Below are 23741 nucleotides of genomic sequence, written 5' to 3' on the forward strand. Positions count from 1 at the left end.
GGCGCCAAAGCTGACGTGCCCGACGGCTCTCCACCGCCCGAGTAACGACAGAGATAATTACCCCAAAAAAGTTGTATATTTATTATATATATGTCGATTTGATTTTATATCTTTCAATTTATTCGATTTAATCCTAAATATTTTCAAAATAATCTTTCTTGCCAATTTTGATCGAAAATCGCTAACGTGGACGTTTGTCATTCTACGTGGCAAGATTGGCACTAATGCAGACAATTTTTTAAAAATCTGAATTTTTTAAAAATTAAAAATTAAAACACCAAAAATTAAATATTTGAAAAGACTATAAAAATTATCCACATCGGCGTTGGCCGTGCAATACGGGACGGTCGGCGTCCACGTCAACGATTTTCAACCAAAATTGGTCAAAATAGCTAAATTAATAAATTTTTAAAAGATTTTAAGACTTAATTAACACAATTAAAATGTTTAGACTTGAATTGTCACAAGTGTAATAGATTCAGACTATTTTGATACTATTCCCTAAAAAAGAGAGTAAGGAATATAATCACGAGTCACGACATTTTGATATCCCTCGGTTTCGTGCACATGCGTTGGTGACCTCTAATTTGAGTTCTTTCAAGGTGGTGGTTCGCCTTCGACCAAAAAAAAAAAAGGTGGTGGTTGGCCTTAGAACAACCTAGGACGAAGGATGGTTTGAGGATGCCATCAAATCGAACTCGAGATCATAAGGGCTCAATGCTAGCCTCCATCACTGTTAGACCTCAAAAAATGATTGGTCGTTTGACAAAAACGAAAGTGGGTCGAGTCGGTTCGTAAATTGGCCTACTCAAATTGACCTATTAACTCGTTTATGACCCATTTATGTGTAGTACAAATTTCTTGATCCATACTCAACTCGTATCCGACCCGATTTATATTATAAAACACTTCTCTATTTAATCAAATATAAGAAAACTTAATTCTTATAAATATTTTACAAAAATTAAATCACCAAATCGTTGTGGACAATTTCTATAATTTTTTATAATTAAAAAAATTAAATCTTTTTATTTTTATATAAATGATTTTTTTATTTTCATTTTTTAAAATCTGATTTTTTCTTCTTCTTTTTCTTCTAACCGGCGAGGGCGTTTTCAGTGGGTTGTAAATGATTACACAAGGAACATAATTATAACCTTTTATTTTGTAGACTTATTACTCTGATTTGCTAAGTTTGTTATGACCCATTTAAATGCACGTCGGTTCATGAAGGGCGTTGGACCCATTTTGATACGTCTAATCATTATGCACAAAGGAAAAGCAGAGAGAGGCAAAATCAAATGGCACAAGTGGTAGCTCGAGGCTTCAAAAAGGTTCAAATCAACCCAATCCAGACCGAATTGAAGATTATGGTGTTCATTTGCTAGTGGCAGTAAATTGATTTTCATATAATTGACTCATAAATAGTACATAAATTGGTTGATTTGACAAGAAAAATGTAATTAAAGTATGCTTCTATGCTTAAAAGATAAGTTGATAATCAAGAAAATATTCATTGATTAGATTTAAAACGTAATAAAATAAAAAGGGAAAAGGAAGGGAAAAATTAAGGGTGCGCATGGCAACACTTCTATTTTGGAAATCAACTTCCGGTCAGAAGTTGATTTTTCTACTTCTACTCAAAAGTAGAAGTTGATTTTTCTACTTGTACTCTAGAAGTTGATTTTTTATTAGAGAAAATCATTTGATAACGGTTGAAAATTATTGTCAGTGGTTGAAAAAATTTATACTTCATTTTTAAACTTTTTAAGTTTCTCAAAAAATAGTTTTTATTATTAAAAAAATATGATTTACTTTTTTAAAATGAAAAATTAATATTTTCTTTTTACTTCAGACCACGGAGACGGTGACTCGCCGGCGGCGACGGGCGGGGCGATGGTCAACGGTTGGCGGCGGCCGGCGGTGGTCGGCGGTTGGCCGGTGGCAATGGTCGCGAGCAACGGCCGGCAAAGGTTGGCAATGGTTGGCAACGGGGGGCCGGGGGTGGCGACTAGAGGAGGTCGGTTAGCGGCGTTGGGCGTTGGGCGGTTGGCGGGTGGCTCAGGGCAGAACCAAACAGAGGTCCGTAGTGGCCGACAACGGGTGATGGTTGGTAGTTAGCGGTGGTCACGGGTGGTGACCAGCGGAGTTCAGCTGTGGGCAACGACCGGCAATGGTCATCGGCGACCGGTGGGGTCGGCGGTGGGTGACGGTGGAGGTCGACGGCAAGTGGAGGTGAGTATGGTCAAAAAGAGGGTAAGATCGTAATAAAAACAGGATAAGGAGATAAATACTTCTTGAAGAAATTTTTTTTTTTTTGTCAAAGAAGTACTTCTTGAGTTGAGAAGCAAGTTTCTTTAACTTCTCAAATTAAGGAAAAAACAACTTCAGAAGTAGAAACTTTTTTTAGAAGTAAAAATTTTTACCAAATGAATTTCTGTTTCAGAAGTTAAATTATCAAACGGATTTACGCTCCAGAAACACTTCTAAAGTAGAAATTCACTTCCAAAAGTTTTATCACGCGCATCCTAATCAATATGAAATCTTTATGTTTGTTTGTCCAATAAAAAAAATAAAGTGATAAAGCTTTTATAGATATTGTTTTTTTGAAAAATAGCAGTTTGTTCTTAAATGCTACATTGGATTACAATTTGGAAAGCTTCTAGTGGGTCAATCCCAACTTGCATTTCTGAAACGACTGAACTAAGATACATGTGGACCTCATCATCGATACATCGGTACTATTTTCCCCTTTGTATATCCCGGAGGACCTTCCAATGTTAACCTCTCATTTTCCCCCAGCTTCCGATCGTACGTGGGGAAGGAAAGGATCGTGCCTCAATCATTGCTCACTCTCCATAGTACCAAATTCTACTGTTACCAGATTCCATACTACCGTCAAAAGAACAAGGAAGGACGAGGCCAATTATGATAAGAGCCGTGCCACGTGAGAAACAACTTCGACAGGAATAAAAGGATTTCTTTCGAGTTGGATGAATGTGTGCAATCAATTTGACAATGAAAATGTCAGGTTTCTTTGGTAAGATGTCGTTCTTTTATCGTTAAGGTTAATAATTTCACATGTATAGTTTAGACAAGCACTGCCATGGTTGTTACGTCTGTGTCTCGCACAACTGCACAATCAAGCAAAAGGTTACAGGTGCTTTCAAAGTGCATGTGTATAGTGATGCATGACCAAGAGCAATCTTTTGCGGGGACGCGCGACAATAACATGATACCTTATCAAGGACGGATTTAAGAAAGAGTTTAAGTCCGAATCCAGTATATTTCCGAAGTTAACTTGATTTGATTTTACTTAAAAACTCTAGTCCCGAAGTTACAATTGGCCATTCGTGTAGTGGACTCCACATGGGTCTCATTTAATTTACACGCCCAAATTCAGTGGACTCGCATAGATTATGGTTATTCTGATATTTATTCTAACAATTATGGGTGCTGCTACCTTGTCTTGTGACCATCAAAGACATTGTGCACTTTGATGATTTTGTCCACAACCTTTTTTTCCCCGACTGTCTTTTCGGGTTTTGATGGTTTTATGCTAAGATGTGTTGGAGAAGATGAGGCGATATGGACGACTTTTGTTTTTCCGCCAGACCACACTAAAAATGAGGGGCTGCATGTGAGAAGTACAATGGGGAAATGTTGAGATTCCTATTGAGTTGGGTCAAAATAATCCTACATCGAGGAATTGTGTTGATGTAGAGCAGGCAATAGCTTAAGTTGGCTCATAATTCATTAAATTAATATTTTGAATGAACACAGATCCTATTAAGGTGTGTCTACAAGTTCGAATTTGGCCTATCTCTTTGTGATCTTTTCGAGTGAAAGAAATCGAAATTCTGCTGCGCGTCCTAGTAGGAAGGGGGAATGTTTTTGTTTAATTTGAAAGTAAACAAGTGGAAAGTGTCAAGGTGTACATGTGAGTTCTGTTAGAAAGTCTCACGTTAAAGGATTGATATTGGATGGATAAGTTAATACATCCTAGTTAGCCCATAATCTATTGGCTTAAGTTTTTAAATAAAGATTGGTCAAACTCGATATGATAACAAACTTAGACCTGGACTCCCTTTTGGCAATTTTCCGAATGAAGGTATTAGCTTATGTTGCACGCTCCAACAAAAAATAACATAAATGGCTAGATAAATTCGGAGTGCCGATCATATGGCTTAAATTAACGCTAGGAATGACTAATTCTAGGGCAAGTCGGTTACCTAGAACTTTGGAACCTAGAACCTATCACGAAACAAACTATGTCGACCTGGTCTAGTTCTAGGGTCTTCCCAAGAACCAAACACTCTTTTTTTTCGTTTTTTTTTTTAATTTTCTTGAAAGTGAACACTTTAGTAAAAGATCTCATGACTAACAACCGAGACAAATAGCAGTTACAGCAAAATAGTAGAGCAACAAAACGATGAGAAGTACAATATAAAATAGACAAAAATATGAAGCAAATGGGAAGTGTCGAATTCATCCTCCCTCAGACGAGCATAATGAAAGTTAAAGCAGCAATAGAAATTTCTAACGTCAAAAAGTGACAATCCATAAAAAGATTAAAAATCAAGGCATCTTCAGCTATGTTATTGTGAAGTATTGAAGCCATCGACGGTTGAAAGAATTGAATCCTTTGGAGGAGGTGGAGATAAAATAATCCATGTCCTGGAAAGTTTGCCTGATTTGCGGGCTCTCACCAAGTTGGAGAGAGGATGGCCGCTTCCAGAATCTAAAGAGCACACCATTCAGCCGGGGAAGCCATTGCGACTCTTGGTATCGGAGGACAAATAAGCATCATCTTGAAAGTGCAAGAACTTCCGTTGGACGAGTACGAAAGCTATGCAAGTTAGAGGTGAGCAATTTCAGGATAGGCAGGTTTCAGATTCCTATATAGGTATGTTCCAGACCTGAAAGTTTGAAACATTTCTCGTCAAAATCGGTTCTCAATATTTGGAACCTAGAACTTATCTTGTAGATCCTGAAATTGGACGGAAACCGGCGGGACGGGTTCTGTTTGTTTTCGGGATCTACCCTAGATTAGTGCTTACCCTTAATTAATACGACAGTTCTTGAACACGCAAAATTCACATACTAAACCGTACCCGAACTCTACATCTTCGTCAAACACTAAACTTAATAGCTTGGTAAAATAAACTTAATAGACAAGCCTACACGTTGTGAGAGCGGCTGGGTCCGTGGCCTTGAGCCTTTTCCTCGTGCGCTCCGTACCTCGCTTCATATATTAAATTAAGCTGCTGGTGATTTTTTTCCCATCCGCATTGATCTAGGTTACTAACGCCATTCTTGTCACTTGATTCAAGTCCGACGTAGCATGGCTTAATTTGGAAAATCGATAGAAAGACTGATCAATTTGGTAAAGGATAATGATGCGGATTAACTTTTAAACCCCGTAGACAAATTCCTCATGATGAGAGCTTATTCTACTGTCAAGAATTCCATCGATATAATTGATGATGTCCTTCGGGAAATTATTGCTGTCCTAGCATCATTAGGAAAGCTACCCCTCAATCACAAAAAAGGCAATGAATCAACGAACAGGTTTTGCAATTCAAAATGCAAGATATTGCCTTCTGAATTTCACAACGGAGAGTTAGGTGGATCACTATATTCCATAATCAATTAATTGGAGAAGGGACCATTAACGATCTTAATCGAATAGAGATTTCTCGTGCCCGTCGAATGCATCGGCATCATCGGAACTAGTGGCACTGGTGACTCGTTATCAACCCTACTTTTCGATAATTAGCATTATAAAGTTCTTTCAATTACTGTGTCATTTCTCAAAGCGATTCCGCATCTCCACCTACTATAGAAAGAGACTGTTGACATTTGCGGTTTTGGATTTGATGGGCCAATTAATTTTGATCGATCACTGTTTGATTTTTCTATCGGAACAACCGCATTGCGGTGCCTTATATGGGGACCATTGGATGGATTTTCTCTAGTGAAGAAATCATTGGTGTGGTTCATATTCATATCCAAGCGGGTCCATTGCATAGCCTATACTACAGGACCAGCCACAGCTCCCTTGTCTTTGTCTTAATCTGCGTTTGTTGCTCTATATTTTTCAATATCCAATCATGGTTTGTAGCCCAACAGCATCAATCTCTCTCTCTCTCTCTCTCTCTCTCTCTCTCTCTCTCTCTCTACAACGATTATTGCAAATTACACTGATTACGTGATTATTTGGTAGGAATATTTATCTGATTGGAATTTTGATGATGTAGCGTGCACCTAATCTACCAAACCAACCACTGTATAGAATAAATTTATGGAAATGGAGGTTGAGAATGAAGACAAGACGATATTAATGTGGGGTAGCATCCAAAAAAATGTCAACAAAGAGGATATACGTAGAGCCAAAGTGCGGTCGCATGGCTTTCTAGGGTTGCCTTAGTCTAAGAATATATATAGGATGGTGGACCACGAAACTAGGGTTTTTGCTACGTACCCAACATAAATGTCACAAACATTTAGGGTACGGTTGGGTCATTGACTCTTGGCTTTTGATGATTCACTGTCCGTGAGCTGGAGAGTTCAACCATTTAGTGGAATGTTCACGGAATACAGACAGCGGTATACTTCGCAAAGGAACGAATCATGAGATGAAAGATTACCAGATAAAGAAGGGAATCATCGGTCTGCCTCTAAAGTTGTAATGATATCTTTACCAGAGAGTATGCGCAAGCGTAATGGTTGAGGTGAGATGTGATGAAGTCTCGTGCATGCACGAGTTAAGTTGTTTACAACCCTCGTTAGAGCACACATGTGAAGGTATCGGACAAAAGAAGTCTCGCATCGAAGATGTCATGTGATGCATTACAATTAATGAAAATGACATGTAACTATTGGTTTAAACTTTTAGATGAACGTGTGTCCAACTGGATTTGTTGGCTGGGTGAGACTTAACTTTTGTCTTGGTGATATCCCAAGTAAAAGTGTAGAGTTTATGCCGCGTGTTTCCAACAAGTGGTATCTCAGTTGATGGTTAAATAAGGACGGGCCTGACATATGTGGAGCTTGAAGGAATGAATTGGCAAAAAAAATTAAAATTAAATTCACAATTGTAATAATTTTAAAACTTTCTAAATAATTTTCCCGAGCTAGTGTGTTGGGCTTTGCAAGCACTTTGACATTTGATAATGCCCGGGTGGCTTCTGTCAATAAAAACCACCAACACCTTTGTCTTTCTCTCTTTGCCTCGGTAATAATAGCAACTAATTACACTAGCTATAGCTAGCAAGGAAATATCAACATACGTACTCTGTGCGAAAATCTTAAAACCTTTGACCAGTCATAGAAAAACCTAAGCAAGCCACAACCTAGTTCGAACTGAATGTCTGGCCCACGTCCTTTCTCATTTTATTTTCCATTTCTTGTAGCTCGAAAGATAAAATCGAGTCAATAGAAGATCTGTCGGAAGCGATAATGATATCTATCTATGTGCTAGAGGGAGAAAGAGAGGGTACTATATAGATTGAGGCATCAAGAAATGCTGACTATAGTAGAAGTGATGTATATATTGATATACCGAGCAACATCGAGACCATAACCGAGTTTTTAACGGACGGGTTATATCCAATACCGAATAAAATTCTACATTGCGTAGAATGTGGTAGTTAATGTGCTACCGAATTATGTTATTTTTTTTTTTTTGCCAGATAAAGTTTCTGCTTAGTTAATTTCCTACACTTTAGTCATGCAGCCTTTGGGGAAGAAGCCATATTGATGTTTCAATATTCATTTGAGGAAAATAATAAACATACCTCATATTATGAAATTCCAACAGAGACTCTCGGAGTTGCAAGGACAACATGCGAAATTTTACTAGGAACTTGCATCCTGTCAATTTTAAAAGGTAACTAACATGTGTAACGTATCATCTCAAAAGATCATCATATCGATTCTATAAAGATCCATCGGATCGTGAAGTTAAAGGAGCCTCACTTCCATACGGTACCATAGCCTTCATGTTACATATTTCTCCACACAAGCAAATTTTGATAGTGCTTCGTCGACGGCTATAATATTTTACAAAATCTAGCAATTCCTTGATCTAATTTTCAAAATGAACTATGACCATGGCTTTATGAAAGCTTTGGTTGTGACATTGATGTGATTAATACATTAGGAATAGGATCATATGCAATCACTCTTGGTCTTTAGAATCAAATTAGGTACGAATAACGTTTGGCACATACATCAATAATCGCCATAAAAGTAGCACATAATAACAATAGATGTACATTGGATCATTACGAAAAAGAACAAGATTATCTTGAGCTACCACAAAATTGAAAAGCACATCATTTCCATTTGACAAGACAAACAAACTCGATGACTATCTAAACTAAATCCGATTTCTACATCCACACACACACATATATATAGTTAGCCTTCGCGTATTTCGACCTGTCCATCCAAATGAAAAATTAAAAGGAAAATCCTGTAAATTAATGTCATATGGTTTCTGAACGAGAAACACACGGAATCGAACATCAATTTCTTGTCTCACCTGCACGCACGAATCACATTTGGAAAAAGAACTTGCTCAGTTTCCAAACTGACAGATAAGAAAGTGTCTCTCTCTCTTTTTATTTTTATTTTTATTTTTATTTTGGTACTTTATTCTTTTTCTTTTTTTTTGCAGATGAGTGCTGCAAAAATCTTTTCTTAGTACTGGCGGTCCACCAAACTCAAATCCCTCTAATGATGTGCCCGCTCTGTGGGGCCTTGCTTTGGCGCATTAGATTGCATAAAATCTTATCTTCTCCAGCTTTATTAAATTTATGCTGTCCTAGTTGATGCTGAGAATAATCTTTTAACTCGTGTACCTTGCTAGGTTCATAATTAAGAGTTCTGCACATAAACAAAAATATAGTTACACTTGTCGGGTCTTCTTCGTACCAACCAGTTAATCGACTTGCAGCTCTTAGTTATTACCATTCAAAAGTAGGGCACGACTTTTTCTTTCTTCCTTCCCTTTTCCAACTTGCTCGGACTTTACCATCATTTGGTTAATTTCCTCCTCCTCCTCCTTTTTTTTGCCATGGCACGTGTCACTAGAATGTCTTGAGAGATGAACTGTGATAGATGTTTTACTGAAATTATACTAAATTACAACACCGAAGGATAGTATGGGACACGGATGTCAAGTTTCGGTGCACGAGATCCGTTAAGGGAGTGACAGATTTATTTTTAATGTAAAAACGGGATCGTTTCGTTGAAAATAGTCTACATTATGTCGTCGTCGTTACACGTAGAACAACCGGCGATCGATAAATTGGCATGTTGGATGAATCGGGCATGACTTGTGCGAGAGGATAGTTGCGTTTTTTATCAAAGGTTTAGGACTATATTGGTTCAATTGATAGGATGGGGACTCGATTGATTTTCATACAGTAAATTTAGGACTGATTGGGCACTACTTAGTTTGGAAAGCTAGAGAAAGAAGAGGGAATGAATTATGAAGGAGTATTTTAAATTTCCCTCTCTCCCCCTTTTACAAAAGTTTTTGAGTAAGGTGAGTGCAATCCGATGTATTAAGAAGTCAAACTTAAGCTCAATCTTGATGATCTTCTCATATTGAGATATTAGATTTATGTGCGCGTAGCGAAAACTCGATATCTTTAGTAAAGAAGATCGCCACGAGAGAACGCAAATACGAGTCGATCAACATATTTAGTAGGACTTACTTTCACTTAAAAGGTATAGGCCAATGAGTAATGAATTAAGTGAAATTATTAACTACTATACACCAAAATAATTCTCCGATTTGGGACATATTTTAGCACTACATACACATGCATCTACATAATCTTGCCCCTTACGTGTAAGCTTAGTATTAGGTTTGCTCTCTTTTAATTTAGCAGTCCTTCTATAACAATATTTATCACTTGAATCTCTAATGTTCACTTTCATCGCTCATGTCTTTCTCTAGACGGAATCACAAAGGTTGCCGGTGGGGCCATGGTGCTCTTTTGCAATGTCCATCTTCACTCCCAAGTCTCTTCCGCTAGACCAAACCATGAAGGTTGCTTGGAAACCGTGCTAGTTGGATTCATTTCGTGAAATATTCACTAAACATCGATGTACATTGAGAGTGGCTACCAATCAACAATCAGATATGATAATCCTTTATTGGGAGTGAGCAATAGAAACCTAATACCTTCAACAAGGGAGTTACCAATAGGGATCTCATGTCCGAACCATCTAAATATTCGGTTGAATCCATTTTCACTCAAAAAATTAAGTCGGTTAAGGGCTAACTTGGTTAAACAAGCCGCACTACAAGACAACAATTATTCGATGTGAGATTTTTTCTAACACAACTTTATGAACAATCAAAGCCACTTACTGATTGATGGGTCTCAATGCCTATCGACGTCTTTGTGGATAAATCGACAAAGAACGGAACAATTCCCTAGCGAAAATTTGCCGTCAACAAACGATTTCGTGGCAAGGGTACCCCGGGCGAAAGACATGTCATCTCGGTGTATTAACGCATCATGACTTAAGGACGATATGTATCGAGATTCGACCATACAACGAGTTTGAGATCTTAAGCGAGGTAGACGTGGTCGGTTCCGATTCCTAAAAAAGGTGGAACCGCCGGTTCCTAGGCCCAAGACTCTTTTTTCCCGGGCCTCCTCCCTTTTAAAAAAAAAAAAAGGGTCGGAATTGTGGGCCCAGTCAACCGGCCGATCAACGGGCCCTGGTTCATTTTGACCATGTCTAAGCTGAGGTATTGGATTAAAGGAGAAGAAGTCCGAGAGAAGAGACTTATATGTTGGGGGTGGGGGGGAAGGATTATTGAGGTGAACGTGTAAGTGGCGGCGGATGAAATCCCGAATTAAAGGACGGACATGGTGTGGGGCAGCTAATACGTCCAAGCCAACAGCCCTTTAGTTCGGCTCATTAAAAAAGTGAGTTTCAGTCTTTTGGTTATCTTTCGATGACCATCCTAGCCGGGGGGCCTCTTTTTCCCCCTCCCCCCAAGTCAAACTACTGATTTAGTCAAATTATTTTCGGTCTATGTCCAGGTGGAATTCATGAACAGAATATAAGAGCGTGAAAGTTATATATAATTCGGGAAATAATTATTAGGTAGGTGGCGTATAATTCCGAGTCACATGTTCTGACTCACCAAACTCACCTTTCCAATAAAAAGAAGAAGAAGTAGAAGAGGCGTTTCGCTTATTCCGACTTCCACAACTTTCACAAATCCTTCATCGCATACGTAGGAAAAAAAAAATCGAAAAATAAATAAATCACGAAAAAAAAAATTGCCAATTTTATGATCCGACAATACTTACAGTCATTTCTGATCACATAATCTCTTAATTAATAAATATTTTACGTAAAATATGTTAAGATGGCACGTGGATCGTAGTCGAGATTATATCGTTCTTGGTAAAATACTGTCAGGAAGTATTTTTCTGTTTTTTGAAAGGAAAATTCACCGTCCCATGCATGCCTTTCGGACGTCAACACTAACAGCGACTGCCGAGTCAATACACGATTTTCACGCGCCACCGAGGGCGGGACAACAGACGCGCGTCTGCCGTTGGTCCGTGGCGTCGACGCGCTCGAGTTGCGGATGGGGGAAATGTTGCTCAACCCCATTAGCAGAGACCCACGTTTTCCGAGAAAATTTTTAGATAAATAAATACAGGAGCAATTCCACCCTCGGCTCAAGTCCAGGCCAGATCGTCACCGAGCAAAGAGACAAGAAGGAGAACCCTACCACGGCTAATCTGCGCAGCTTCTTTGCTGGGATACGGCCGGCGTATTTTAGCCTAACCTCCAAGCACTGAAAAAGGCTCACTCCCATTTCTCTCTCCTGTCGGTTGGAGTTGGATGCTTGTCGAGCTCTGCACTCTCTCTCTCTCTCCTTCTTTTCTTTTCTCTCTCTAGATTTAGCCTTACCTGAACCTTCTTCTCGCCCCGTGTTCGCTGCAACGCAGATCAAAGCTCTGTTTTTCAACTTCTGCAGGGGCTTCCTGTTTCTGGGTTCGAACCATTTTCAGGGGGTTTCTTTTAAAGATTCTTGCTTGGCGCTGAGTGAAGGGAAGCGGAGCAAGAAAGGTTGTTGCGTGTTTCAGCTCCAGATCTGGGCAAGAGAGGTTGTTTTCAAGCAATGGAGATAGAGACCAGTGTGTCTTAGCTTTTTTCTTTTTTTTTTTTGTTCTTGTTCTTGTGGGGCGACTCTCGCTTGAAGTTGAAAGAAGTGAGCTCGTTTTGGTTTTCTTGGGGGAAGCTGCAAATTTTGGAGTTTTCGACACGGTGTTCTTTGTTGGTATTTTGTGGGCCGTGGAGTAAAAACCTTGGTGGGTTTCTCATTTTCGCTTCTCTGTAGAGAGAGAGAGAGAGAGAGAGAAAGAGAGAGAGCAACTGGTGTGAGAAATGCTGGCGATTGGTAGTCCTTCGAGCAGCTTGTTTTCAAGCTCCAGCTGCAATACTTTGCTCAGGGAACTTCAGGTCTTTCCTTTTACTCCTCTTTATTTTTCCTCTTTATCTTTCCTTTCCCAGTGTTTTCTTCTTCTTCTTCTTCGTCGTCGTCGTCGTCGTTCTTTTTTCTATTTTTTTCAAGATTTTTTGTTTGTGAAGGCTGCTCTTTGATAGGAAAGGGAAACATGTTCTCTTTTTGGTGTAAAAATCACTTTTCAATGATGGGTAGTTTTTTTTCATGACTTTATGCTGTTTTCACTCTGCTAAAGGAAGAAAGCTATGATTTTTCTTTTTGATGAAATCATTGTTTGTTGGTCTATTCGACGTGTTTTGGGTTCACTGTTTCTTTAATCCTCAGGCCAAACTTCTTTTAAATTAAAAAAGCTCAATACATTTACATCCGAGTATTATTATGTAGATATTGGTGACTTGAAATATCTTTTAGTGTAGTGAATTTTAAAAGTTTGGCATTTCTTTGGTATGGGGTTAGATTTTCTTCATTACATGTGCTGTGACCGTGTCTGCAAGTTGATATAGCTGTTTGGATTTCCGAATTGTGAATTAGTTTCTTGGCGAATTACATTTTGTTTTCCGTCGAAGAACTTGCTTCCCAGTTTATTCATGTTATCTGTTTTGGAATCGATTGGACTCTCGGGAAATTCCCTCATTAGTAGAATAAATGTCGAAACGGAACTTTGTGTGGGTCAGAGAGGACGGGTGGACCTCAAGTTTAAAGGATGTGCTTTTGGCTAACATTGTTTTTAATAAGTCTGGCGAGACTATCATTCTTGATTGCATCAATGCGAAGGGAAAGAAACTACAATCAACACGTTATTGCAATAGTTCCTCGACTGTCTTCTAATTATCGTTTAAACCAATGGGAAAGCTGTCAAATTTCTGATAAGCTGAAATGGAACTTCTGTTTGAGTCAATAGTCAAGCAATTCCAGTCAAATCTCAAGCTCATTAGTTTCTGTAGAAAGAGTGGGTGAGTGGAAACTACATCACCTTTGACGATGCTGAACCTGTTCTTTGTTGGAGCAGCAACTATGGAACGACATTGGAGAAAGCGAAGCCGATAAAGATCGCATGCTTACAGAATTGGAGGCAGAATGCTTACAAGTTTATAGAAGAAAGGTTGAGGAGGCTGCCAATGCGAAGGCTCGTCTTCATCAGTCTGTTGCAGCCAAGGAAGCTGAGCTTGCAACACTCACAGCCGCTCTTGGAGAACTTAATATGCATTCGCCTGTAAGAGGAAATTACATGTGACGTGATTTTGTTCCACAACGCAATTTCAGTCAAAACTTTTTTCCTGCCATCAGTTATCGTTTCTCCTCTTTTATGTGTTGTAGGAGTGAGGCATGTTGTGTTGTCACTGTTTCATTAACAATAAGAAGGTAATCAATTACTGTAAAAGAAATGTCCAAAGCCCACATTTTTAAGTATGTAAAATTTGTAAATGAGATAAAATATGGCACACCCTGTCAAGGGAATCCTGTTTAGGAATTTTTGTTGCCTTGTTGAAATGTGGATGCCAGTTGATCCTCAGTTGTTTGGGTTCATGAGGCTGGATTGGATTGTGAAACATAAATCTTATGCTGGATTTCGCTGGGCCATTTAAATGACCTGGACTTACACTTTTGTATAGTACAAGAGGATGTTACTACTGCAGAAATCTTAGTAGAAGAAATGGCTGATTGATGGGTTAGGCATAGCACTTTAGTGTGGAAAGCAATATGGAGGGATTAATGTTCCCAAACACTTTCTTGAACTAACTGAAGTATATGTAGCATGGTGGGGTTGATGGGGATTAGGCTGCTTGATTGCATGGTCCATCATAACCTAATTTCATGAACAAGTATGCTGCAGCATGTAAGATGGAGATTATTGTAATTCTCATAAATCTATGGATCTGCACTGACCGTGACTTATAGCCAATTTAACCAATCCAAAGAAAACTTTCTTATGTTGATCGAAAACATAATAATACAAATAGCGCAGGTTTTTGGTTAGTCTGAACGAAACTGGTGGATATCTTTAGATTTCTCTACGCAATTTTTCAGTTGATCATGGAGCTGTTAATCTGAAATTTTACAGATTCAAGCTGAGAAGAGGTCAGCATCATTGAAACAGAAACTTGCTTCTGTGACTCCCGTGGTGGAAGATATGAGGAAAAAGAAAGAGGAAAGGATAAAACAGTTGGCTGACATACGGGCTCAGATCGAGAGGATCAGTGGAGAGATATCAGAGTATGGTCATGCAAACAATGGCGCAAGCAGTAACCTGAGTCTGGATGAAGAAGACTTGTCACTTAGAAAGCTTTCTGAATATCAAACACGTCTTCGCACTCTTCAGAAGGAAAAGGTATTTTTTCCTTGACAACTTTAGCTGATGCTCAAAACTCCTCCCCTATTCTTTTAATTTTTCCCTGGCTTGTTTGTGACATTTAATGAAATACTTCAGCATGAGTACATGATTACTTTTTGTGATCCTCTGGAGATTGAGGAAAGATGGACCTCTTCTGTGTACATGTCAGTCCAATAACTTTGAGCACAAAGAAGAGCTTTGTCAACCCTATGCTAAGATGAAGAATTTTAAAGAATGGGTTGGCTGGTGACATGAAACGTCGGGGAGTAAATTTAAAAAGAGAATAATCGGAGAAAAGAGACAATGCCTAGAAATTTCAGTTTCACTTTCAGCTTCTCTTGAGAGCATTTGAAGAAGCACCCTGATATAGGTTCTTTAAAGAACTCTAAATAATTGACAGAATCAAATCCACCAGTAAGGACTAATTAGCATATTTTTCCTGGACTACATGTAGTATGAACATAGATGCATGTATGCAAATGTGCCAGTCTTGCTTAGTGTGTTGTGTATCACTTGATTTCTCTACTGTTCTTGACTAATAGTATGGTTATACTTATCTCTTTGCAGTCTGAACGCCTTCAGAAAGTTCTAGAGTATGTAAACGAGGTACATTCTCTGTGTGGTGTGCTTGGGTTGGATTTTGGAAAGACTGTCAGCGAGGTGCATCCAAGTCTGCAAGGTACAGCGATTGAACAATCAACTAACATTAGCAATTGTACCCTGGAAGGTCTAGAACATGCCATTCTGAAGTTGAAAGCGGAACGCAAGTCTCGAATCCAGAAAGTAAGCTGAATCCTCGATGATATTGTTTCAGATCGGTCGATCATCTTAGTTCTCACATGTTTCATTTGGTATTGTTCATTCACAGGTTAAAGATATTGTTGCAGCATTATTTGAATTGTGGAATTTGATGGACTCCTCAAATGAGGAGAGGAGTAATTTTTCAAGGATCACATCTGTCCTCAGGTCTTCAGAAAGTGATATTACAGAACCAGGCGTTCTGTCAATGGAGATAATTGAACAGGTCTGGAATGTGTCCTATTTGTTGATGTGTCGTCCTTTTCTGTCATGTTATGTTTCTAATAATGAAAAAGGAAACCTTGCTGCCAGGCATCAGCAGAAGTGGATAGGCTTACTACTTTGAAAGCAAGTAGAATGAAGGAGCTGGTCATGAAAAGGAGGTCAGAATTGGAAGATTTTTGCCGACTTGCTCATATTGTACCTGACACTAGCACCTCTGCTGAGAAATCCAATGCACTGATAGATTCTGGTATTCTCTCTCATTCCTGGCCTTAGCAATGCCCTTCTTCCACATAGTGTGTTTAACATGAGAACCTTAAGTCACAAATTCCGCTTGTTTCAGGGTTAGTAGATCCTTCAGAGCTTTTGGCGAACATTGAAGCGCAGATAGTTAAAGTAAAAGATGAAGCTGGGAGTAGACAAGATATAATGGATAGAATTGACCGATGGCTCGCTGCCTGCGAGGAGGAAAGCTGGCTTGAAGAGTATAATCAAGTAAGCCATTGGTCTAAGAAAATGTGATTCCAAGCCAAGTACTTATAGTGTCTTGTTATCATTACCGGATGAGATATTGCGGAAGTAGGTAATCATTTAAAGGTATCATATTACCAACCTTTGCCTACTAATTATGTGCTTGCTTTTAGGACGAGAACCGATACAGTGCCGGAAGAGGAGCTCATATTAACCTGAAACGAGCCGAACGAGCTCGAGTGGCTGTTAGCAAAATTCCAGGTGATTGTCTCATCATATAATTTTTAACCCCAGTTTCGTGAATGACTTGTTCCTGTGACTAAAGATCTGTTCCATGCAGCGATGGTTGACAATCTAATAAACAGAACACTGGTATGGGAAGATGAGAAAAGGGCTTTGTTCCTTTATGACGGAGTGAGTACTTTTGCAGTAATCTTTTAACTCACACATTCTTGTTCTTTCTGGTACTTAATTTACTTTATTATAATGTCTTTAAAGGTACGACTGGTATCCATACTGGACGACTACAAATTGACCAGAAAACAGAAAGAAGAGGAGAAGAGGAGATACAGAGTAATGTTTCGAGTGTTATATCTGAGCGAAGCTCATGTTGATAAGAAAAGTTCTGCTCTAATTTGACACTTCTATAATTTTCTTGAATAAGTTAAATATCCCAGCGTGAACTGCATCAGGAAAGAAGCTTGAGTGAAAAGTTTCTGAACATGTTACTTTTACAGGACCAAAAGAAGCTTCAAGATTTGCTTCTAACAGAGAAGGAAGCCATGTACGGGTCTAAGCCTAGTCCGAGAAAAAGCAACAGCTTCAGGAAGCTAAATGGGTATTCTGCAAACGGGAACGGATCCATGACTCCAACACCACGCCGTAATTCAATGGGAGGTGCAACTCCGGAGCTCCTCACACCAAGATCATATTCTGGACGTCAAAATGGACATTTCAAAGCAATGAGAAGGCTATCCACCGCTCCACTGAACTTCGTGGCCATTTCTAAAGAGGACTCGATGTCGACGTATACATCCATTTGCGATTCCGAACTTGGGTCTCCTCGACATCTCTGAAAACCTGCGATGGTACATCATCTGTCCTAAAATATGCATTTCAAAATTCTGCATCTATGTTCCTTGCCTGGTGTATAGTTATATACTGCAAGTAAGTTAAAAAAAATTTATGCTCCTCTTTTTTTTTCTCTCTATGCATTCTCTTCCTTAAAGACACCCTTGCTTTATCTTTTGTCAGTGTTCTTCTTTTATTATTATCCGTTAGTGCTAACTCATTTAACTAAGCGGGAGATGAGTTCTGGCATTTAATTAGTTTACTGGCTTTTCTATTTTTCAGAAAACCTAAGAAAAGAAACAAGTAGGGGCAATGTGTGGGCGTGTGTGCTGTGTTTTTCATTTGAAAGAACAGTGTTAATTTCATCAGAGTAACAGGAGGTTGGACAATGATTGCCCTTTCAAGTCGAGCTCATCTATGTTTGCACTCACTTGTATATTCGTTAGCTTTGGCAATCTGATGACAACTTGATCACCATTGATGCTACTTATGTTTTGGAGAGAGTTAATTTGTCAAGTTTCAATTGTTTCTTACCCGATAATTCCCTCTGAAGAACCAGACTCATGGTCCATGAAACATCTTTTCTATTTCCAGGGACGGGTTACTTGTGCTGGAGATTCAGCGGTGACCTTGTGAATAGCGAAGGAAGTGTACACAGTAGCTTACCATGGTACTTTATCAAAGTGACTTCTTCAGTGGTGTTAACTGACGGTTGAGGATGTGAATCAGGTGTTTTTGGTTGCTTGAGATTCTAGCAAGCGAGTTAGGAATTCTGTGGATATGTTGTGGCTTTCTTTTGGTGACTGCAAGTTATTGTCTCATAGATTTTAGGAATATATGGCACATGAAGTAGTGAAAGTTGCATTCCATTTCGGGGGATAATTTTTGTTATTCGGGAGTGTCGAATGTACATATATTCATCGTAAGTGTGGTTGATCTTGCTTTTGTTATTGGCTGCTGCATTCTGCTTACTTTGTTAAGCAACGTGGATGGTTCTCTCCTCCTTTTTTTCCCTCGTTGATGGAAACAGAGGTTTCTTAGGAACATCATGAGCATATTCTTAAATCAAATTTTGGCAGGACACGGAAAAAGCCATTGGATTGGATAGTTTGCTGCAGTAGCTTTAATGATGTAACTGAAAAACCGAACCGAACCGAACCAATTGATATTTCGGGCATTTTCGGTTCGGTTTGGATAATGGAAAAATAACCCTTCTTTTTCCTGGTGCAGGTTAACATACCGGAACTGAAATCCTTAACAAAAATTGAACGTCCTACTTAAAATTCTCTTCTTTCTCAGCCCTCTCAAAATCACCGTGAATCCTAATCTTCGTCTCTGTTCTCCATTCCGAAAATCGAGAATCCAAACCGAACTGAAACCGAAAATACACCGTAGGGGCTCTATCCCGCTGATTGTTCACCAGATCTCCAATTATGGTCGTGCTGATATATAGTCATTGATGTTACTAAAGTATTTACACCCAAAGAAGAAAGTTATTAAAGTACTTCATAAAAAGATGTGAATGCAAAATTGAATGACCATCCAAGATCAGTGAGTGAATGTGAGACTGAAGGGTTTTGAGGGACTCTGTAAAAATACTCCACTCAACTGAATTCAACATTTCAGAAAAAAAATAAAAAAAAAAACCTTTGAGGACGTGCTGAATAAGCAAACTCAACCGGCCATGCATTTCTTATGCTCCAAGAGAAACATTGATCAAAATCGACAAATGGTCCCCGCTAGAAGTTAATTTAAGTTATCGATGACATAAAGACTATCAAATTCAGTAGTATATTATCAACGGCTTTCAAATTTTACATCGCCTGCCTGGTAATTGCTAGTAAGTTAACAACAAAGTAATGATATTACACCGTCCGTGTTTGTTTGAGTGAAAGGGTTATTCGAGAATTTGTTTTGTAAGCTTTTACCCGTTTGTTTTGTCGAAGATGGCGAGTTAACTAAAAACACTTTCTGGTTAACGAAAATATTCATGCACAAAATTAGAAAAGTGAATTATAGGCATGCAGCCTTGCTGATAGAGGGATTGGGTGGGTGGGTGGGTGGGGATACTAATATCATAGGTGCGGGTTCGACTCTTGTGCTTTGTAAAGAGGTGGAACAAAAATCTGAGAGCAGAGTGTCAGAAATAGGACAAACAATTTTCCGATCTGAAGTGGTAAAAACACTTTCGGGAATACTCCTCTTGAATTTTTTAATATAACATTTTTCATTTTAATATTTTAATATTTTCTCTTTCTTTTTATTTATTTTTCGCTCGGCCGATACCCGGGCCTCGGTTATGGTTGGTGACCGGCCATTGGCACAGGCCTGCGAGCTTGAGCCTCGCCAGTATCGAATAATATGAGAGAGAGAGAGAGAGAGAGAGAGAGAGAGAGAGAGAGAGAGAGAGAGAGAGAGAGAGAGAGAGGAGGGAGATATATATTCATATATTTTACTTACTAAATAACTTGTTATTTGTGGAGTTGGAACTGATCACCTCTAGCAAGCAATTATCAACATCTATCAACAAACTAAAAGATGAGTATGAGGAATAGCAAATGAGAATCATGAGAGAGAAAGGGAGACATATATTCATATTCCTTTTTACTTACTAAATAACTTGTTATTTGCGTAGTTGGAATTGAAATGCTCTCTTGAACCAAAGCATGGTAATCATCCTCGCAATCCACAATTTTTCGACAATCCTATCCATTGCCCGAAAATAGGAGATCCTCCAAGATCGATTGAAATGTAATATACCGCAGAATCCCATAAATGCCACCGCAAAGCCTGATCCCAATCCCGAGTAAAACCAATTAATAGCAGAGTCACCTTCATTAGATTCATCTTTGCTTGAATTGCCACTATCTCGTCCGTCCGTATCATTATGCTCATCTCCAGGACAAACTTTCAAATGAGAAGCTCCGTGAAGTCCGCCGTTGCCGTGATAGATAGATCGATCATCTAGAGTGCTCAATTCATTGCCCGACGGAACACGACTGGATAAATTGTTAAAGGAAAGATCCAACCAGCTTAGAAAGTCCAAACTGGATATCCGGAAGGGATCTGACCGGACAGTCTATTATTGGATAGATCCAGCGATTCTAATTGTCTCAAGTCGCCGATATCCGGAGGGATCTCTCCAATGAGCTTGTTTCGAGAGAGGTTCGGATTCTGAAGTCTAGCGAGGCTAGTTGACCCTTCCGGTATCCGCCCTCTAACTCGTTGCTCGAGAGGTCAATGGAAAATAAATAGGGCAGCGTCTCGGTGAATTCTAGGGTTGTTCCTTTTATATTAACCGCAGTGGAAACCCCCCACGGCACTCTCGCATATGGACTATCAGTGGAATTGGCCCACATCTGAGAGAAGTCGCTAAAACAACTAGGAATGCCTCCAGAGAAGTTGTTGTTCGCTATGCTTAAATGCTGGAGATAAGGAAAGATGGCATAGCTGCAAAGGGATGTCCCCGTTTAAGTAATTCCTCCCAAGATCGATCATTGCGAACGATCTGGAGTGTCGGCCAAATGGAGGTACTCTACCAGTGAACTGATTGTCGCTGACATCCAGGATTATCGGATCTAGCTTCTGTAAACATCTTGGAAGCCCTCCATTGAAGCCATTCCCTTGTAGGTCCAGAACTGATAATCGCTCAAGACGGCATAGAGAGTATGGTATCTGACCATTTAACTTCTTGACTCCCAATCGAATCGAATAAAAATTTGCATGAGACTTCCTCCAACATTGCAGCAGTCTCCCCGACAGTTGGCTCTTAGAGAGATCGAGATAAAGCAATTTGTCCAACGCGCATAATGAATTCGGGATGTCCCACGAAGGTTATTTCCAGAAAGTCTGGCTGACCATAACAATGGCATGCTTTTCCCGACAATTCGGGAAATGTTTCCTCTGAGCATATTGCCTGCAAGACTTATATTTTCCATGTGAGATAAAACGTCAGGTAGCCAATGGGGAACTTCATCTGAGATGCTGGCACTTGACATGCGGATTATCGAAATGTTCCTCTGTGTCTGAAGCCAGTTTGGGAATCTCGATCCCACTTTGCAATTTGACATGGAAATCGTCTGAATTTGGAAAGGAGGAACCCGAGAAGCAGTGACATTCAGGTTACTTCGCCCACAAACCAAAGCACCGTCTTTGGTGTTCGGAAGCTCCCCACTAAAACCGTTATTCCTCAAGCTTAGTACTTGCAAGTTGCAGAAAATGCTCATGTTTTTCAAAACTTCACCTTCCAGCCTAATTGAAGAGACATCGAGGAATCTAAGCCTCCCGACTATTTCGAAGGACGACAGTGGGAAACATGCCTCGGAGATCATTATAGCTTAGATCGAGATGTTCGAGTTTGCTGAAGTTTTGAAGCCAGGGAGGAATAGATGAATTGATGAAGTTTCGATTCAGATCAAGGAATCTGAGGGAAGTGTAATTGACACGCAGAGAGGCTGAAGCATCTTCCAAACTACATCCCCTCAATTTCAAAGTTTCCAGGGAGGAAAGCTTGTTGAGAGGACTTAACCATTCTTTACGGTCAAGAAGGGCGACTCGAGACAGGTCCAAGTACTTCAAGTTAGAAAATGTCGACAGTCACCGGAGGTTCTCCGATTTCATTAGGGTTAGACTAAGATCCAAGTACTGTAAGCTGGAAAGGTTACCAAGTTGATTGGAAATATTCCCATAAAAGCTTGTCCACGAGAGGTTGAGATATTCCAATTTCCGAAGAGAAGCTAAGGACTCTGGGATTTTTTGGGGTGTGAAAGTGTTGAAGCTCAGGTCTAGATATTTCAGATGCTTCAGTTCATATAGAGCAGGATGTCTGTTACCTCCCAGACTGCACTCCACTAAGCCATCGCAGGGATTACGGAGATCAAGCTTCGAGACGTGACCGGTCTTCTCATCACATTCGACTCCTTCCCACCGGCAACACCCCTCCCTGGTCCATGACTGCAGACGCCCCGAAGGGTCGGTGAGATCCTGCTTGAACTTGAGAAGAGCTTCCCTCTCAGCACCAATGCAGCTCGCATTCGTTAAGGCTCTGGTTTGACCGAGTTCCAAGGCTTGAATGACAAAGAGTGCCCGCAAGAGCGTAGGCACCAAGCTAGTGCAGAAGTAGGCCGCCATTTTTTTTGGTCTAAAATGAACCTAAGAACTTCCATTTACAGTGGATCTTAGTCTCGATTCACAAAACAAATAAGAAGACAGTAAAAAAGAGGACACTAACATGTGGAGAAAGACCGCCATGTTCCAGAAATGCCGTCCAAAGCCAGGACAAGCCAATCACCATAGTGCTGCCAAAAGGGTAACGTTGAAACTGTCTTAGCAAAGAGTACACTTAGCAGGTCGAGGGTCAAATAATTTACAGCTGATTTGCAGACCGATCTTGGCCTTCAATTACTTTAAGAAGCATGTTGATGGGAAGCCGACCAATCCTTGGCTTTCGAAAGGTCAGCACCAGAAAGTTCAACACCATTGCAGTTCGCCGGTTCATGTAAAATTATTATGGGTGAGATACAAAAGGTAGTGTAATATGGAAAGGTTGCCGAGTCGAGGAATTGTTTCCATGAGAACCTGCAAAGGGGAGATCCTACTCGTCTCTGGAGAGGGAGAGGAATTTCTGTACTTATGTGTTGGGGTCTTGGTTCATAATTACGGGGTTCTGCTCTCCGGTGAGTGGGCGGGGGGTCCTAAGGGCCTGGAAATAGCGGTCTAGAACGCCAGAGAGCTTTTATAGTTAGAGCCCGTACTTTATTAGTAGTTTGGGCTTAAGCCTATGAGTATCTATTGTTGTACGTATAATATTTTTCTCTTGTAATTCATACTTGCAACAAAGAGGTAATGTATTAATTATAGCGGAATTCTCTGCTAGATGTAGCCTTAAAGATGAACCAGGATGGCGTTTTGTCTCGATTTCTCTTTCTCGCTTTTATTCTTTACTTTGTTGCTGTTGTGCGCCTAATCGTAACAATACGTGATAAAGTTAGATTCGCTGGTTCAAAATTTTACCCGATAATGATGAGTGGAAGTAAACAAGCATGAATAATCAAAACCACTGTGGAAAAGTGATCACATACATGCCTGGAAAAATCTGTCTTCCGCTTAGAAAGTAACAAATGTGAAATTGGACACACTCTAGAATTTTGTGATTCTATATTCAACCAGCGATCGGTAAGTTTTAAACTGTGTTGGTAAGAAAAATGCGACTGGTGAACTATTTGACCAGTTAAGTTACTATCGAGATAATAATAATTCTATCTACGTCAACTTCAACCACAGATTATCGATCGCATTGCTGGTAAAACACTAAGAAAATAATAATTTTAC

At 39.7% G+C, this 23741-nt stretch overlaps 2 protein-coding genes across 3 annotated transcripts; one reads left to right on the forward strand and one right to left on the reverse strand.

Annotated features, from left to right (window-relative positions):
• The first annotated feature begins 11738 nt into the window (after window positions 1-11738).
• Window positions 11739-18364, forward strand: LOC115740001 (65-kDa microtubule-associated protein 6-like). Of its 2 annotated transcripts, none has more exons than XM_030673336.2 (12): window positions 11739-12513; window positions 13527-13730; window positions 14580-14846; window positions 15417-15632; window positions 15718-15873; window positions 15960-16119; window positions 16213-16364; window positions 16514-16601; window positions 16681-16754; window positions 16839-16913; window positions 17078-17428; window positions 18006-18364. In XM_030673336.2, the coding sequence occupies exons 1-11, from the start codon at window positions 12439-12441 to the stop codon at window positions 17414-17416; spliced, it is 1806 nt and encodes a 601-aa protein (XP_030529196.1). In that variant the 5' UTR covers window positions 11739-12438; the 3' UTR covers window positions 17417-17428; window positions 18006-18364. The 2 variants fall into 2 exon arrangements, with proteins under 2 accessions (XP_030529196.1, XP_030529198.1); XM_030673338.2 differs by having other exon boundaries at window positions 18012-18364.
• Window positions 18365-22007: 3643 nt separating this feature from the next.
• LOC115739949 (receptor-like protein EIX2) lies at window positions 22008-22541 on the reverse strand. Its single transcript, XM_030673270.1, has one exon. It carries the CDS (start codon window positions 22539-22541, stop codon window positions 22008-22010), a length of 534 nt encoding a protein of 177 aa, XP_030529130.1.
• Between the last annotated feature and the right edge of the window lie 1200 nt (window positions 22542-23741).

Source organism: Rhodamnia argentea, chromosome 5, assembly GCF_020921035.1.
Source record: "Rhodamnia argentea isolate NSW1041297 chromosome 5, ASM2092103v1, whole genome shotgun sequence".
NCBI lineage: Eukaryota > Viridiplantae > Streptophyta > Magnoliopsida > Myrtales > Myrtaceae > Rhodamnia > Rhodamnia argentea.